Raw genomic sequence first — 15,074 nt, 5'->3', positions numbered from 1 at the left:
CATAAACATATTTTACTACTAATGATTTGTACTTAATGAATATACTGTAATAATTTTACTTTATAATAAATTAGTTTATATTATTGAAATAATTTTATTATTAGGAAAAACGAATAATTCAATCTGCACTCAATCTTTTTTACTAAAGATGCATTATATTTTTTTTTTAAATTTACTTTTATAAAAAAAAGTTTCAACGCGTGTTTGAATATCTTTCGAAACGGAGGAACGGCAGAGTTTCGAATCGGAAATATACGATGATTTAAAAAATTATCGCAAATTTAATTTAACAAAATATAATTTAATTTATGTTTGCACTATTTCTGATTGAATATTTTATTACCTGTTTTAATTTAGATTTCATTTCTCAGAACGTCTGTTCAAAAATATTAATGTATAAAATAAAATCTATATATTAATATATATATTTAAAATTTCAACTTACAAATCAAAGAGAATCATTCCATTTATAACATCTACCATTTAATTAATAAACTTGTTGTAGATTTTTCAACAGCTTTGTAGGATGTGTGAAAATCGTGTTTAATTTTATCAGAATTTTTATCTTTATATATTTTATTTAAATTTTCATTATTATGTGGATCACAAACTGGTAAAGTAGAATATACTTCTTCTAAGTTTTGAATATATTGTTTGTTAGGTACTCCTTCGGCCGGTCTATTCTGAGCTCCTCCATTCAAGCAACCTTTAATAGAAATATATAAATAAATATATATATATATATATATATATATATATATATGATCTATTCTAACCTGATGGACAAGCCATAATCTCTATGAAATCGTATTGAACTTTCCGCGTTTCATTTTTTGCATTATATTTTGTATATTTTAAATCCATTGGCTATAGCAAAACGTAAAACTACTTCATCATTCACAGTTAATGATGCTTCTTTGAAATCAGGATTTCTAAATTTTATAGAAAATAAATTTCATTTAAATGATTTTCAAACAATTTTTTTTCTACCAAAAGATTTTCTCATCATTTTTACCGAACATTTGTGAAAACAGGTTCAGCATTTTCAATGTTGAATAAATCTCTAGCAGCTTGTTTAAAAATAAAACTGGAATATCCTCCTGAATTCGAACCCTGCTGCGAATATAATTTTACTTTTTCTTCTGTTTTTGAATTTTTCCAAATATCATCCAAATTCCGAGATTCCACTTCACTTAAGTGTATATTATCAGACTGCAACATTTGTTCTAGTTCAACTGAAATACAAAATTATATAAAACGAATAATTACTTAGTTTATCAACATGATTACTTACTTGGCGTTATTACACAATCGACATCTCGTTTGTTCAATAACTCATCATAAAAATCTTGACGTGATGCCTCCAATTTTTTGTCATAACAAGGCATTAATGTTACATGATACACTCCTTAAAAAAAAATTTAAAATTGAATCATAATACGTAATAAATCAGAATAAGTAAAACATACCTCGTTCACCAGCTATATCTTTTACTAAAGATCCTATAACTTGCTGTGGTGACTTTGCTGTAGATATATTTGGTAAAATATATCCATGAGCTTTCTCAGCATAACAAACCCAGCCTAAAAAAAATTTATTGATAACTATTCTATATAATTTGCAGGTATAAATATACATAAATAAACAAACCTGGACAAGCCGATGCCAGCATGGGCAAATTTTGTTTTGAATGATATCTTTCAATAAATTCTGTAGCATTTTCTACTAAACTAATATCATCTGCTATTTTCATATCAATAACTAAATCAGCCCCAAGGCTCTTAAAGTATCCTACAATCGAAGGATAGATATATAAGCTAACGCATCCAACTAATTTAAATTTTACATTTAATATTCACCTGAAACTTTTTCTGCGGTATCTTGAACAGATAAACCATATTTAATGGATAAAGAAACAATAGGTTGAACGGCAAGACTAATAATTACAAGTTTAGAATCATTTGAAGAAGATAACTTAAGAGATTTGTTTAACGTTAAAACTTTTAATAATTCTTCTTGTGATTGTTCGGTAATGAGAACACTTTCTGCAGATGTAATACAACCGCTGCATGCTAAACAATCGGCTAGAGTAATCTCAACTTTGGAAATCTTTTCTGGCACTTTCTACAAATATTATCTATTGTACACAAAATCATATTAATAATGCGCTACTAGAGAAGATTTAATTACATACAACACGATCAGCTTTGAAACCTGCATCATTAAGTTTTAGCTTTGCGCCGGTTAAAGATTTTTCTTTTTTGATTTCTACTGGTTTTATACATTCCTATAAATATAGTAATAGTATTATTGTTTTATGAACTCTTATAAAATATTTGTAAATATGTACCTGCGAGGGTGCAATGAAATCATCCAAATCTGTTAATCGTAAAGCACCACTAAAGTGTGAACTCATTTTAGAAAAATAGAGAATGAATACTTAAAAGTTCAAATTCAAATTTATAATAGTATTAATTGAGTTAACTATAATGTTTTATTGATTTTAAAATTAATGCTAGTCACTGTAAATATTAAGTATTTGCAAGAACATTAATTATTTGAAGATGTAAAATTCATTACAATTCTATAATAAATGATTTTAATTATTTTTTATAATAATTGTGAATATATTAATATTTTCTATCATATATTTATATCATTTTCTGATAATAGAGTGAAATGTCAAATATTTTGACAGTAAGTGACAGTTCTGATAAATCACGTGGTGTTGCTTTTTGTGCCATCTTTGATATTAATCGAGCATCTCGATGGCGGGTATTTTAAATATTTGAAATTTAATCATTTTTATCCAAATGTTATATATAATTTAGGATCAATACCAATATATAGTTAATTAGTTTAATTCTTTACAAACTAATAGAAATTATAAGCAATTGTATTTTTATATAATGAAAAAATAGAAAAACGTAAAAATGTATATAGTCATTTAATATTTTAAGTAAAATTTAAATTTTTTTTTTGAAAATTACAGACCTGCGTTTCATTCACCTATTCAAAATTCACAAATTTATAAACATCAATAATATTTCAAATGCAAATAATTTACATCCACCCATACGATTGGAATTCATAGAAGTAAAGATAGGTAAATGAAAATCTAATCTTTACGTTAATTTAATAAATTAAAGTAAATTAAATAAATATTATTTATTGCAAGTTTTCTATAAAATATATTAGGATAAATAAATGTTAGCAAACTCATGACATCAGCGATCGCATTCAAACTTAATAAAAAAATTAGCTATTTTGAAAAGGATGATTTATAACAACATTCTGAACGATGGTTTAAGTACAAATGCAATTTATTTAAATTATTTATTGATGCTTCTATATATTTTTAGGTTAGATACATTCATAAGTTTATCTAATACATTCTCCAATCAATTCTTTAAATAAAATAATTACAAAATATATAGGGTGTCCTTGATACCTAGGACGCCCAAACGATGTAATAGTATTGAATTAGGAAAAAAAATCACGGTTATGGAAATTATGAGCTTTTAAGTGCAACTCAAAGCTTTGGTGATTTTTTGATGATCTTAAGGTATTTGGAAATTATGAGCTTATAAGTGCAACTTAGAGCTTTGGTGATTTTTTGGTTAATGTGGTTAATTTTCACTTATTTTGAATATTTAAGACTAAGGCAATCGGGGCTACTGCCCAGGGCGGCAAATATTTGGGGGCGGCAAAATTTGGACAGTGAGAAAAAAATTCCATACAATATAATCAATTTTTTTTTAACAAAATTTTTTTATTTCAAGAAATATAATTAACAAAACATAATACGATTGCAATGTAAAATTTGGGTTGAAATAACCGATTATTAAAATTTATTATTTTGCCTTGCCTCCCTCTCCAAACGTAAATTATCAAATTTGTCAATTTGGCTAATATAAAAGATCCGTAAACAAGCTGAAAGTTTAAGAAAAATATTTTCTTCAGTTCTCAAGCCTTCTTAAAATGACGAATTTCTGCACTTCCAAGCTTATAGCGTTGAAAAAAATTTAACTAGTGACGCATTGTTCCTTAAGACAAAGTATTGAAACGTCCCGTACTGAAAATTACATTTTATAAAGAGCTTTAAAATTGAAAAAAAATTGAAAATGATAAAAAAATGACTTTTAAAACACATTTTTTGTATTCTGAAATTTTTTGAAAATTATGAACTTTTTGCAAAGCAATCGCGCTGCGTAGCTGTTTCAGAGAAGAAATATCAAATCTCAATTACCATTTTTCGTAATTTGTGCCAAAAACTAATCAGCACGTCTCCCCATCAATACAAATCTAATATTTTTTAATTATTCAAGTGAACACGGATCAACCGATTTAAATGATTCAATTCCTATTGTTAAGGAGACGTGCTGATTAGTTATTGGCCAAGGCAGGTCCAACTGTTTTGAAGATACGGGCCAAAATGCCAAAAATGATAATTTAGTTGTTGAGAAAAGAAGCGTCCAATATCATTCAAAAAACATTATAGAATAAATAACTGCTTAAATTTGTGGGAGGCAGGTTTAGCGGTTTCGATGACCCAATAAAAAAATTTGAAAAAGAAACATTAGGTGGACAAAAGTGATCATAAGACATATGCACATCAAATTATCAGATATTTTATAAATATTTTATTAATAAGTATAAATTTGGTTTACATTTATATGGGTTATGTACCATTGTTTATTCGTTAGACTGCGACGCGGCGCTTACGCGCTCCTATATTTTGTCTCTACGCAGCTGAAGCAGCGCGATTGCTTTAAAAAAAGTTCGAAAGTTCGTAAAATTTCAGGGATGGGGCGGCATTTTTGTTAGTGCCCCGGGGCGCCAAATTTCTAAATCCGGCTCTGTATATGATTTTCTTATATAAGTTAGCAGTGTACTCATCAGTTACCATTGTCTTCCGTCGCCTCCGTCTTCCTCGGACTTGCCCGAACCCTCTTTTCAAGTTCCCAAGCTCTCTGCTGGCGGCAAACGAAACTGCTCCTTATAAGCTCGCTCTCTGCTCTCACTCTGGCACCCTCCCTTTTCAGTTCAGTTGCTTTGTGTCCCTTAATCAGAAAGTTTGTGTAGTGCTGTTCTGTGTTTGTTATATTTGTTTTCCTGTTTTAAATAATGATTACATATTAGATAATCGTTTTATATTGTGCAAAAATGATTTTTGTTCTGTCTCTTGTCTTTTCAACGTGTTTCGGTGAGTTGTTTTATGGTATTTATACGATTTTACCTGATATTGTTTTTCAATAAGGGAGTGTTTTGCTGGGGATTTTGGTTGATTGTCAAATATTTTTAGAATAGAGCGGTCGTATGATGCACACATGGCTTGCTAATTAACACAGAGAAGTTGATAATAATAAATTGAATATTATATTAAATTAAATATTTAAAAAATAATAAATAAATTTAAATTTTTCTATATATCAAAAACTATTTTATAACAGAGTATAAAAGTAAATTTAAATATATTAATAGGTACTTGATCGTCGTATAAAATTCTTAAAAAAACACTAAAACTCTATAATAATAAAATTATATATTCTATTTGAATACATCCCTATGTAAATTTCTCTTACTTCGTGTAATTTTTTCTTTATTTAAAATAAAGTAAATTTAAATATATTAATAAATATTCGTAGATAATTAATCATCGTATAAAAATCTTACAATGAGAAAAATTCTAATTCAAATGTGATTTCTCATACTGACTATAATTTTCACTTTATTTATTATTGGAAATACAAAATATACAATTTTAAATTTATGTATGAGTATATATATATATATTCTATGTATAAGTTAATATATATATATATATATATATATATATATATATATATAAAGCGATAGGTTTTCCTTCAGATGGTGAAAGAAAATGTTTTTACTAAGAAAACATACGTTTCGGGTCTTGAATTGATCCATATTCAGTGCATACAAATAAATTGAAAAAAAAACACAAAAACACAGGAAAATTGCACGAAAAAATATGAAACACAAATTGATAAACGTCGAGTTATGATAATTTTAAATAATTGTAAAATTAAAATAAAAATAAAAATAAATATTATATTTTATAAAAAGCTTATTCTAAACGAAGCATGTTGTCAGCTTGGAGTTTGTGTTACACATACTTACTGAAGATGGGTCAAATCAATTCCCGAAACGTTTGTTTTCTTAATAAAAACATTTTCTTTCAATAAAACTGTTTTTAATTACTGGATGAATGCCCAAGAATAATTTTATCATATAAATATATATATATATATATATATATATATATATATATATATATTAACATTTATAATTAAGTATTATAAATTCAGAGTACGATAATTTATGACCCGTTATTAAAAGTTTTTATCAGCAAAGACTTTTTTTATTAATGATGTTGGCTAAGTTTTGGCAGGTGCAAATATCTTTAAGGTATTCATCATATCTTTAAGGTATTTTAGTATTCTTTCAGCTGCAATTCATTATATCTACATATACACATATATAATATGTAACGGTCAAAAATATCAAACCAAGTGTTGATAATGCAATCAATAAATTAAAATAAAATCTAAAATTATAACAACTATTTGGGTCATACATAAAAAACATTCACTAATAATAACTATTAGTGATCTTATTTGACTAAAAAGAAGAAAAATTATATAATAATTGTTTAAGATATTATTTTAAACTAAGCACGGTCATATAGTTATGAAATTAATAAATATTTTAAATTAATATAAAATATATGAATAAAAAATACTGTGCCGTAATATATTTATAAATTTTCTATTTTCTTTTATAAATTAATATTTTATAAATATATATTTAATTAATTAATCCAATTCAATACCAAAATAGGTACTCTTCCACCAACAAATCCTTCAACGACTTCAATATATTTGATTACTTCCACAAAATATTAGATTACTTCCGTATGCTTTTATACTTCTATACGTTTTTATATTTTAATCTCTTAAAGATTTCATCTGAAAACTTCAAGCTTTTTTGGCCAGCACTTTTGAAAAGCTCGCGGATGTCGCGAAAGAAATTTCTTTATATTAAATATTCATAAAGCCATCGCTATTAGATTTTGAATAAAGATTTATATTGCCACGCGTTTTTAACAGATAGTTAACTGACATAAATATAAATAATAAATAAGTACATGTACATTCGTCATATATAATTCTGCGATATTGTTGAAAGCTTTTTTATACAATGGAAAATGTAGGACATGTATGATAATTAAATTTTCGTAGTTGTCAGTACATTAGCTAACTAATCCAAATTTATATAAAAAATTATTAATATGATTTATTTTAATATAAAATTAAAAATAATTTATATTGGCTCTTATTAAAAGACTTGCTGCTAGTTAAGCTTTGCATTTATTTTTACTATTCAGTTGGATTTTTTAAAGGAAACTTAGATTGCATTTTTCTCAATTGTACCATAAAGCATTATGCAACTTTATTATTTATCGCAATACTCATAATCTCCGTGATTTATATTAAATCTTATCCGCCAATAATCAAAAAGCTCGACTTTACAATACGTACTTCTCTGTATAAACTCGTTTGAAAGCTTCGAGATATTCGGGGAGTGAGAATTTCGCATGATATTAAATATTCATAAAGCACCTGTTATCAGGTTCTGAATATGGTCTTTTATGCTTTCCTATAGGTTTTTCGCGAGGCTCAGAGTTATATTTTATTGAAAGGCCTGAAGAAATCTCAGTTATCGAAGGAGCGCCCGTTAATTTGACTTGCAAGATTAATCAAGATCATGGAGTTCAATACCATTGGGAAATTGATGGTAAGGATGAAGAAAAAAATATATATGTAGTCGTAACTAATTTCATCATAATTGAGATAGAATGAGAACACTAATTAGTTGACATATAAATTATAATTTTTTTTTGGATTTGCAATTAAGAATATCAGTTAAGTTTGTTCTTCTGAATAAACCATGATAAGGATACAGTTAATTTGAGTAGCATTATTTAATTATTCATTTTTGATATCTACAGAAAATAACGTTTTAATATATTAATATCGCTTTTGTAGCTTATCTATTACAATTATTTCAAATCTAATTTCCAACTTTTCCCAGGAAATCTGGTGTCAGCCTCTCCGCGCAGATTCCAATCAGGTTCCAATTTGATTATTCTGCATGCGGATAGATTTCAGGATTCAGGACAATTCGTATGCCAAGCTAAATCTAGGATTACAGGATTTAGACTGAAAACTGAACCTGTGAGCCTGAACGTACAATGTGAGTAGATTTTTAACATATTATTAATTTTTAATTAATTAACGTCTCATCAATGCAATTAATATATTTTCTGATAAAATAATCGTCTGACTTTTTCCTAATGACTGATATTAAATTTTTGATACGTTTTACTTAATTATTAAATAGATTGATATTTGTTCAGCAAATTTGACTTATTAATTATTTAAAAAAAATTGTCGACTGCGTGGATTAAAAAATCTGCAAAAGTCTGTGTGGATACGTGACATAATTATGAAGTAGATTGATATTTGTTGACTTATTATCTAATTTAAAAAAAAAATCTACTAACTTAACATTTTTACATACGTTAATACTTAAAAAAATTGTGCTAACATTACCAACTGCCAACATTTTTTTTTTAATTGATATAATTCGTACATACTTAGTAATCTTATAACAAAAACTAGTGGGGTGTATGGCATCGTGCCTTAAGGCAAATTGCTGGAACTTCCCGTACCGTAACAAAATGTTCGAGGAATTTTGAATGTTTTCAAATAGATTATTATTAATATTGTAACATTGTCTAATATTTATAAGAATTATATGAATTAAATTGCAAAGTTGAAATTATTTGTTTAAAGTATATTAGAACTATAGTCAGAATTAAAAATAAAATCTGAATTATTTTCGATATACAAACAAAATTTTTTTGAAAAAAAAAGTGAAACAAAAATTTTTTTTCCAAAATCAATTATTCTGTTAAGCCAAGCAGAAAGTTTTTTGAATCATTTAAATCAGACGTTTAGTTCTCTCAAAAACTGCAATTTTTTACACATTTAGCTCCGTATCTTTGAAATGGCTGGGCCTGCCTTTGCCAAAAACTAATAACCTCTTCTCCCAATCGTTACAAATTGAATGCTTGTTAGATCATTCAAATCGGATACTCCGTTCTTTCAAAAACTCGATTTCTATTTTCTGCACTCTTTGCTCTTTATCTCCGTAACTGCTGGACCTGCCTTTGCCAAAAACTAATCAGCATATCTCCCTATCAATAGGAATCGAATGTTTTTTGAACCATTCAAATAGGTTGATACGTGCGCCCGAAAACGTGACTGGAAATTTGTATCAATACATACGTACACACACACATTCATTTTTTCTGAGGTATGCCAAAATGTTCAGAAACTTTCAAAACGTCGAGAAATGTAGAAATTTTCAATTTCGATTTTCGGCCCATTACAATAATTCAACCTACGGAAAGTTACAAATCAGCACGTCTCCTTATCAATACGAAACGAATGTTTTTTGAATTATCAAATCGGTTGATCGGTGTCCCCGAAATCGTCGACGAAAATTTGTATCCGCACACACACATACACACACATACATCCATTTTTTCTAAGGTATGCCAAAATATTCAGAAAGATATATAAAAAAATTCATTTTCGATTTTTTGCGATTACTATAACTTGCCCTATGGGAAGTAAAAAATCTTATTTTTTATATAACATACTTACTTTATGATTTATATATGTTTACATACATACATACATATACATGTACCTATGATTCACATATGTTCATTATGCTAAAATAAAAACAAAATAGTATTTAATATAAAGAAAAAAATAATATTATCTCTGATATAATTTTTCAATTTTGTTTTCAATTTATTTAAATCCAGTAAAGACTGCCTGCACTTCTCAGAGGGCTCACAAGTCCTTTATTCTCATACCATTGTAGTCTAGTCAAAGCACTAGAACTACCCCTTATTTGTCAATATTGTCAACACTAAAAGGACAACTACATGTGGTGAGAGTATGCAAATACAGAGTATTCTAAGTCTAATTATGGTGACCAATTGCGAATGTCGATAAATGATTTGTAGAACAATAAGCATTTGTTAATCCGTACGACTTACATTGTATTGTATGTAGTAAGCCTCTTCCGTTAATCACATCCTTTGGCGTATGTACTTCAATCGGCTGTGTTGTTTTCCGAGCGCCGGCCGCCGTATTTATAATTTTTATTTATATATTTGCCTTTGAAAATAAGAATACATATAAAGTATATTTTGACTGGGTGCGTGTTTGTGTTAGCAGACGCCCTGCCGCCGCGATGCTCGTATGATGATGTTATTTTATGTGTTGTGCATTGAGCGGCGTTGCCGTGGAACGGGCTTTGTCGTAATGCTGCCCCCACGAAAATTCTCAAATTCGACATTAACAACGGAAAGGGATAATCGAAAATTGTACGTGGAGCTTCGAGACGAGATATAATTAAAATGTTATTTGTAAGGGTTGGTCACGTAGCCCTTAACGGGGACAAAATTCCAGTCGAGCTTGGGAAAGCATTTTTTAAATTTTGGATTTTTTTTAAATTATTCATATCAAAACTTACTTGTTTTTTATGGGCCCATAACCAATCAGTTTAGGGATCGTTCAAGTATTACGTAAGCAGATTTATTACAATTATTTACCCACCCCCTCCCCTTTGTCAGCAAAAGTAAGCAAATTTCTTACCCAAAATAAGCAAAATAAGCAAATAAATAACTCCCCGCCTACTATAGTGCTTACGTAATACTTGAACGGCCCCTTATTAATATTTTTAAATTAATTTTTATTTCATTAAAATGTACTCTTGTATATAATTTTTTACACCAAACTGAGGAAAATTATATAAATTTTTTATTTTTTTACATCATTTTTTTATTCTCTTTTTTTTTACATTATCCTTCCAGTTAAGGACATTTAATAAATTTGTGGAATTTACAATTGTCGGCCGTAAAGGGACATTGTATACTAAAGGGTCATGTTGGAAAAACAACTCAATGATTGTTTTTCCATTCGATATAATATTCACAATATTTATAATTATTATATATAATATTTATTATTATAATTATTTTTTAATTTTTTTAAATAATAAATAATGCTCATTGTATAAATTTTTTACACAATTTTTACTATTTTCAGATGTTTTTAAAAAATAATTATTTAAACTTTAATGAATTAATTATTACAGTAAATAAAGTTAATATGATTTATGAGTCAAAAATATAACATAACCACTAAGCCATATTTTTAATATATTTCCCATTAATAATAATTATATTCTTATAAAAATCAACTCGAAGTCAAGTTCAATTCAACGTTCAACATATTGAAACTATTAATTTATATCACGGTTTAAAATAAATTAACAACTTAACAAATATTACAAAAATAGACATAATATTTATATCAACTTTTAAAATAATTTTTTATGCCAACAAATATTAAGGTTTAAAAATGATCATATCGCTTAAAACAATAATCTAATGAAATATTTAAATATTTGATTTTTTTTACATAAATTAATTTTTGATTCCAAATAGCACTAAACTGCAATTTGTTTAAAAACACTCTATAGAATTATAAAAAATAGTTGCCACAGAACATAAAGATATTGTCATAAACATGATATTAATATTTCTATCAAATAATTAAAATTAAAAAACAGTCGATTAATTTTAATCATTTTTTTGTTTAAAAATATCGGGTTGTTGATAATAGGATTAAACTTAAACAAGTTCAACATAAAATTTAAATGTTAAGTTTTTTTACCCGTATTAATTTAAATATTAAATGTTTTTACCTAAGTTTTAGTCAAATATATAGCTTGAAATCAAGCAAAGTTCAAAAATATTATAAACAAAAAAAGAAAAAGAGCTATTTTTATACAATATGTTGATATACATTTTATTCAGTAATAGGAAGTTTAAGAAAATACTTTGTTTTGATCAAAAATTTAAAATTTGTTTATGCATATTCTGTTCCTGTCCTACCTACAATGAAAATGATATATTTTTCTATTACAACAAAAAAGTGTAAAGTGAAATTTAATACTAGGTTGTGATTTCGGTTAAACTTCCCTAATTTGAAGATAAAATTTCTACACCCTCTCGTTTACGTGACAGGGAAGTGTTAGAACAACCAACGCATGTATAATAACTATGAATTTTTCCAGACGCCTTGACATATTCTAATTCGTACACTTGTACCATGTAGCTTGTTTGTTCAGAGCTTGTTTTGACTAGAAAATTAATTAAAAAATAATTCAATCCTTGGAAAAAATATTGGTTGAAAATCCCACGAAAATTGCATGGTTGTTGTTACCACAAAACACAAATCAATTATGATAATTTGAGGATTGTCCTGGATGGTGATCTATGATTATGATATTTCTTTCACAGAATTGAATTCTTAAGTTTTAAATCCACATAATTATAAAGAATGCGATCTATTTCATTACTTCACCTTTGGTTAGTACCTTTTGTAAAATTTTAAATCTTATACCTGTTACAGAACCGCCCAGGGATTAGATGTTCCTCGATTTTTTGTAATACCCGCTTTTTCTATTAGTAATGATATACCCAATGAAAAAAGGTACACCACAAAAAATTTAAGGGATTTATGTATATATATATATACATATATATATATTTATGTATATTTATGTATATATATATACATATATATATATATATATATATTTTGTATGTGTATATTTGTTGTATATTTGTATATTTGTATGTGTACATTTATATGTATATATATTTGTATGCATATATAGACTCGCAGGCTGTCGTCTAACAAGTTATTTATGAGTTTATTTCTTTTTCAAAATTCATATATAATTTTTCAATTTTGTATTCTACATTTTATTAAACATTTTGTTCAACAAGTCTCTCAGTAAAAATTTTTTAATATTATTTTAAGGTTCAACACCCTCTGAGGTCCTCTGAGTTTTGTTTGCGCGCGATGTCTTTATTTGTCAAAGATTTTCTTTTATGTTGGATCGTTTGTTTACATTTTTTTGACTATTTCCTCTTGAGATTTTTTATATTTAAAGACAAATATCGTATTCATATTTATGATGATGGAACATGTCAACATTTGGAAGAACCAAACTGAATAATAATTATATATTAATTTACTTTAGTGTAAATGTAAAGGAATATCACACATGTTATCCATTATATGGCAAGATAGGGTTATTATTTGATTTATTATAATCATATTTTAAATATTTATTTAATTTCATAAATTTATAAATTCCTATATCAAATCATTTTTAATGCGCATTCTGTATGAAATTTATTTCTATAAAATTCTGTTGTAAATTTAAAGAAATACCAAGATTAATACATAATTTTGGATCCTTCAAGGTGTGAGAATTTGAAACATATTAAATAAAACCAATCTAAAACTTTCAATTGAAAATAATAAAGACATTATTAAAATAATTATTCTAACTTCATAAGGAATATTTTGAGCTACAATTCGTAAACCCTCAATTAAAGAATAATTTAAATTAGAAGATCAACCTGCAAATATAATTGTATAAACAAAATTGTATAGATAAACACAAATAAAAAATAATATTCATAAATTAAATTCTTAATAGCCTTAAACTTTGAAGTAGTGCTTAAAACTTAACTGATTTTTTAAAAAGCTGTTAAGCTTTGAAAGCTTTAAGCTTTAGAAGGAAAGTTTGTGTGAAATTTACGCAATTTCTAACAACTGTTAGTCGCGTTTTTGCATAAGTTTTGATTTTACATATTCACTCTCTTAAGTATGTGTTTAATCTTTTAATTTAATTTTAATTATTCGATACTCATTCTATATAAGAAAATTTCTAAAAAATTTTCTAGAAAACTTAAAAAAACATATTTCACTGATGCACAAAAATTGGGCCTCTCAAGATATAGAAAGTATCACCTGTATCTTTAAACTTTGAAGTTGTGCACAAACTTGAATAAATTTAAAAAAAAAGCTGATAAGCTGAGCTTTAAGCTTCAACAGAAAGATTAGGCTATTTTTAAAGGCGTTTTTTGTGTATTGTTTATTTTTTTACTCAATCTTTTAAGTAAATATTTAATGAAAAATTAAATGCAATGTCAATTAAATTTAAAAAAAGTAAAAAAAATTACAAATTTTCAGTAAAAAGTTTTACAATTTAAGTAAAATTATAAATTGGAAAGTTAGTTATCTTGTTTATTTTTATTGAAAACTTTTGTTAAGTATATGTATATAGAGTCGAAGATTTATAGAACAATCTTCAGCGTTTTAAACGTTTCGATATAATATTCTATGTCATATACCTACAGTGGTTAATCGTTGGATCTCACATCCATATGTGCTATATATGTGTACACATTGCAAATAAATGTACAAATTCAGTTATTGCATATTATATTATATTTTTAAAAATGAATATACAGCATTACATTTCCTTTCAAGGAATACCTTTCGTTTCGAACTTGACTTTTACCCAAGTTTTTCGTGGGCGGTCCCCGTTCTGACCTCACTCGGCACCACTCTGCTCTCGCCTGGCCTGGCGGCTCGGTTTGCGTTGCGAATATTTTTCGCGGATCTTCTTTGTGCCCGACGAACGTGCTTGCATTATCTTCTTTATTTTTCTTTATTTTTCTCTTTTCGAACGGTACACGGTAAACCTATTAATAACCCGCCCGAAGAAGACGAATACTGGGAATCGCATAATCGCAGGATTAAAAAAAGGAAATATATAATGAATACGAGATACTAAAATAGTGGGGGAGTTGATGAACATGTTATGCACATTTTATAGTAAAATGAATGTTTAGTAACTAACACAAAATATCAAAGATTTTACGTAAAATTTTCACAGATTTCAAATACTAAAATCAATTAAAATATCTTTTAAATTTATTGCTATTGTATAAAATTTACTATTTTAAATTTTTTATATTTCATTGAGTTTTAACTTTGAATTTATAAATTTAAAAATCGGATTACGTAAGCACTATA

At 26.7% G+C, this 15,074-nt stretch overlaps 2 protein-coding genes across 2 annotated transcripts in view; one reads left to right on the top strand and one right to left on the bottom strand.

The window, feature by feature from the left end:
* Window positions 1-476: 476 nt before the first annotated feature.
* On the bottom strand, window positions 477-2,457 carry LOC113372608 (probable cytosolic Fe-S cluster assembly factor AAEL012261). The gene is given in 11 exon segments (XM_026612967.1): window positions 477-706; window positions 777-815; window positions 818-856; window positions 859-932; window positions 1,016-1,235; window positions 1,295-1,405; window positions 1,470-1,583; window positions 1,651-1,791; window positions 1,860-2,124; window positions 2,195-2,287; window positions 2,351-2,457. Coding segments are annotated over 11 exon segments (1,392 nt in total). The 5' UTR covers window positions 2,417-2,457.
* A 3,650-nt stretch (window positions 2,458-6,107) lies between these two features.
* LOC113373464 (tyrosine-protein kinase-like otk) overlaps window positions 6,108-15,074 on the top strand; it is a 106,535-nt gene continuing 97,568 nt past the window's right edge. The window contains exons 1-3 of the mRNA XM_026613760.1: window positions 6,108-6,123; window positions 7,690-7,821; window positions 8,119-8,280. Coding sequence (XP_026469545.1) covers window positions 6,108-6,123; window positions 7,690-7,821; window positions 8,119-8,280 — 310 coding nt within the window. The remainder of the gene's footprint in view (window positions 6,124-7,689; window positions 7,822-8,118; window positions 8,281-15,074) is intronic.

Source organism: Ctenocephalides felis, unplaced genomic scaffold (genome assembly GCF_003426905.1).
Source record: "Ctenocephalides felis isolate EL2017-DRISC unplaced genomic scaffold, ASM342690v1 CF-g0.4_SCAFFOLD_01604, whole genome shotgun sequence".
Taxonomy (NCBI): domain Eukaryota; kingdom Metazoa; phylum Arthropoda; class Insecta; order Siphonaptera; family Pulicidae; genus Ctenocephalides; species Ctenocephalides felis.
Note: the sequence above shows the minus strand (reverse complement) of the source record. Positions and strands in the feature narration are given on the sequence as shown.